The sequence below is a fragment of the Zingiber officinale genome, chromosome 1B (genome assembly GCF_018446385.1).
Source record: "Zingiber officinale cultivar Zhangliang chromosome 1B, Zo_v1.1, whole genome shotgun sequence".
Classification (NCBI taxonomy): domain Eukaryota; kingdom Viridiplantae; phylum Streptophyta; class Magnoliopsida; order Zingiberales; family Zingiberaceae; genus Zingiber; species Zingiber officinale.
This window is the reverse complement of record NC_055986.1, coordinates 164,826,404-164,830,248: the sequence shown is the minus strand read 5'-3', so window position 1 is coordinate 164,830,248 and position 3,845 is coordinate 164,826,404. Positions and strand designations below refer to the sequence as shown.

Below are 3,845 nucleotides of genomic sequence, written 5' to 3'. Positions count from 1 at the left end.
CCAGACTAATGGAAATGAATCTAGTAGTAGAATGCGTGGCCAAAGTCAAAAAAGGAATTTACGTGGGAGTTGGCCCATCCAAATATCAGAACACATTCTCTTGTAAAATGGTGGTATATAATCCACTTTTTCCTTCATATGTAACTTTTCAAGTATTAATTTGGTTGCGGTCTTTAACTTGCTCATTACGAAAAGATAAAACAGAAGTAATTAATCATGTACCATCCAATAATTATGAACTTTTATAATACAATTTAGCTTAATTATTAAGATAAATGTATTTCTATACGACTATACATAAAATCAAGGATTATGAAATAAGTAATTACAAATGAGTAGAAAAGAATAATTGCATATATAAATGTTGATCTCAAGTCTCAACGGAAGGTGATATAAGCGTCGAGCTGTCCTGTGAGGGTCGTGTTGGTAGCACGAACTTCTGTGGTCAATAGGTATCCTCTGGCCAAACGGAACTTTCCTGTGCCTCCGGTGATCGCCCGTTCGAACACGGTCCCGAGTGGGGCGACCGGGAACAACCCCTGCAGGGCGAGGGAGCTGCCGGTGTACTTGCCGGCGGTGAACACCAGCTGGAAATTGGTGAGGCCAGAGTTCTCGGCCAAGCTCGAGCCCACTCCCATGCCCTGGTTTCGGCCGACGATGGGCGAGTCTGTCTCCACCCCGGACCGCAGAAGGTTGTCGTAGACGATGACGTTGCCGAAGCCAGCTCCAGAGTTGGAGTCACGGCGCTGGACGGCATAGACGACAGTGGCGCTGGGACCGGAGTCGAGGATTCTCTCGTGGTTGTAGAAGCGCAGGTGCATGTAGCCATTGGGGTTGGAGGAGGCAGCGGCAGCGGCAGCTACGAAGAGGAAGAGGAGCAAGGAAGGAATGACTGAGGAGGCTGCCATTTTACAGAGATGGAGTAATTAACAAATTGCAAAGGAAGGAAGGAATGATGAGATGTGTTTGAATATTGCGGATCAGTTGCAGGGCTCTATTTATAGTAATGCACTCAGGGACGGAGTCGATACTTAGTACTTGAAGGTAGCAGGTCGTCGCCGTCTCTTGTTAGTTGCCTCGTCTGATATTGAAACAAAAGGATATACAGAATTGAATCAGTCACCAAATGATTAATTAATTTGGTCAACCAATAAGATCTTTTGAACGATGAGTTGATTTAGCAGCACTTTCCGTCTCTTTCTCTCTCTTATTCAGACGCGGACGCGTTGTTGCCCCGGCCCTCTACATTGATGTCAACTCTTCTTTACAAACTGTGTTCGTGTAAAATAATTTAAAAATTTTTAAATCTATCCGCTAGTTTTGTCTATCAGTTATTATCCATTTATAACTAAGAGATTGTGTAGAGCTTAAAATACTCCAAATTCTTCATTAGTAATACATACATGTTTTGCCTATTATTGATGTAGCACAGCTTAGCAAACAAGGATACAATCTTGAACCAGGAGGATCCAAAACTCAGTTTCTGTAATAAACCCAAAAGTTTCTGTAACAATTACTATAGCAAACCATAAAACACCTAAAATCCTAATTTCAAGGTTTACAATCCATCAATCAATTAATACTATTGTTTCAGTTTTACCAAAGATGAATTCTCATCTTGTCTAGTATTCAATTAATCTCAACCTATTAAGATTTCGTTTGCGCAACATTTGATCAACCCTAATAAGCTTGGACTTCATGTGTCGAATATCCGATCACCCTTAACCTATCAGAACTTCACATATGCTAAACATCTAGTCTTTCTTGACATGTTTGAACATCTGCACTCACTATAATATTCAGTCTTTTGTGACCAGTTAGGGACTTTCCATATTTACCTAACATCTAGTTTCTCCAGCCATTTAGGTCTTTTATCCACATTGCAAGTGTCCTGTCAAACTTGATCTACTTGGTTTTCACTTCTCATGTCAAGTGTCTGGTTCTTCATAACCCAAGTGTCTGGTTAACCGTCACCCACTTGGACTTTTGTCATCTATGATCATCAAGTGTCTGATCAACCACAACCCCTTTGGATTTTCTCATATCAACTCCTTATTGGTCTTCCGATTGTCAAATATTCGATCAACAATGGCTCACTTGGACTTTTCACTTCTTGTCAAATATCTGATTAACTTTGACTTACTTAACTCTTACTCGACCAACTAACATATTGATCAGATATCTAAACCCAACTTGAGTCAACATGAGTTTGACCAATCTAATTAATCTTGACCCAATGCCGATTGCACCATCATTGAAACTGGATGAGAGATTATTTGCTCTCGGGTCATGGTTGAGTTGGTTACTGTGAGATAAATATTGCTATAATGGGCAGGGGGTCGAATCTTAGTAAAGTATAGAAAAATACCCTTCCTCACAATGACCAACTTTTCGATTTACTTCCTCATATATGGCCACGAGGCTGGCCATGTGGGACTACTGGAATGACGGATTTCACTTTTACTAAAGGGATGAGATGTTATTTTAATAATAGATGAGAAAGATACTCTTTTGTTTGTTTTTTGTTTGCTCGATATCAAAATTATGAGTACTTGTATTTCACTAAACTCTTTTTTATTGAAATAAAATAAGAAATTGAGAAAAAGGTTAAAAAAAAAAAGGCTCTTATAAAATTTTTAATTAATTTTATAAATTAGAATTAAGAATTTAAAAAAATATTATTTTTATCTTAACTATGTGATTAGTTGTACTATATTATACTAAATATGATAACAAAAACACATAAAAATAATAAGGCTAACAGTTTATATTGGTCCCGTGCGGCCAGTAAGAGGAAAGAATTACCTTGAAATAAATAAAACACTTTCTTTTACTTTCTATTTAGCAAAAACAAACACACATTAGTTAATCAAAAGTAATGACATAAATACTATGACAAAACTCCAAGTTTACTTGGTTTGCAACCAGGAAGGTTGTTAATCCAAGACAGTTAAATCTCCAATAGAAAGTTCTTCTTTGTTGAAGGCGGAGAAGTCACTTATAGCATTGAGAGTATAGAAGTTCGAAGCAATAAAGATTACAAAGTGTGTTGTATTGAACTATGAAGACCAGGCTCTATTTATAGCCCTCTGGTGAATTTTATTCGTTGTTGATGTGTCACGGTCTGGGCGCCTAGACCCTCTCCAGGCGCACCCATGGTGGCAAATTTTATCTCCATGCAATGGCATCCTGCAACGGTTGGAAGATGAAGTTTTGCATGTTCAAGCGCCTAGACCCTCTCCGGGCACCCGAACCATTGTTGATGTGGAACCGAAAAGTGATCCACTGCGACGAGGCATCCGCTAGGCACCTTGGTCGTCCAAGAGCCTGGACCATCTTGTTTGGGCGCCTGGACAGTCCTGTTGGGACCTTGACGTTCGCTAGAGGGGGAGTGAATAGCGTCTCACCCAAATCGTCGCTTCCTACGCTTGTTAGTGCACAGCGGAAACAAAAATACTAACAAACAAAAGGAAAGCTAACCCTAGAAAACAATAAACAAGAAGCAAACCCAATGGCACGTTGTGTAACGTGGTTTGGAGATGAAGCTCCTACTCCACGGCTGTCCGTAAGGTGGACGATCCCGATCCGTCGGTGGATGACTCTCCAGAAAACCTCCGGCTAGCTCGTGTAGCTCCTTGTGGGTGGAGAAACCTCGCCACAACCTTGTACAAGCACGCTAGATCACTTGGGCACTAGGAGACTCTAATTAGGGTTAACCACCACTAATTTCGTCAACTTTAACCAAGCTCCAATGCTTGGTTATATAAGTCACGGGTTGGAAAATCCCGCCTACCAGTCGACTGTCAAAACATGTAGTCGACTGCCCTTGGTGGAAATTCAACCGT

General features: G+C 40.4%; 1 protein-coding gene across 1 annotated transcript; it reads right to left on the bottom strand.

The window, feature by feature from the left end:
* Positions 1 to 377: 377 nt before the first annotated feature.
* On the bottom strand, positions 378 to 908 carry LOC122044325 (dirigent protein 22-like). Its single transcript, XM_042604832.1, has one exon. It carries the CDS (start codon positions 906 to 908, stop codon positions 378 to 380), a length of 531 nt encoding a protein of 176 aa, XP_042460766.1.
* Positions 909 to 3,845: the final 2,937 nt, after the last annotated feature.

Bases quoted from the DNA above. Each gene is read 5' to 3' on its own strand.
- LOC122044325 (XM_042604832.1), bottom strand. From the start codon at position 908: ATGGCAGCCTCCTCAGTCATTCCTTCCTTGCTCCTCTTCCTCTTCGTA.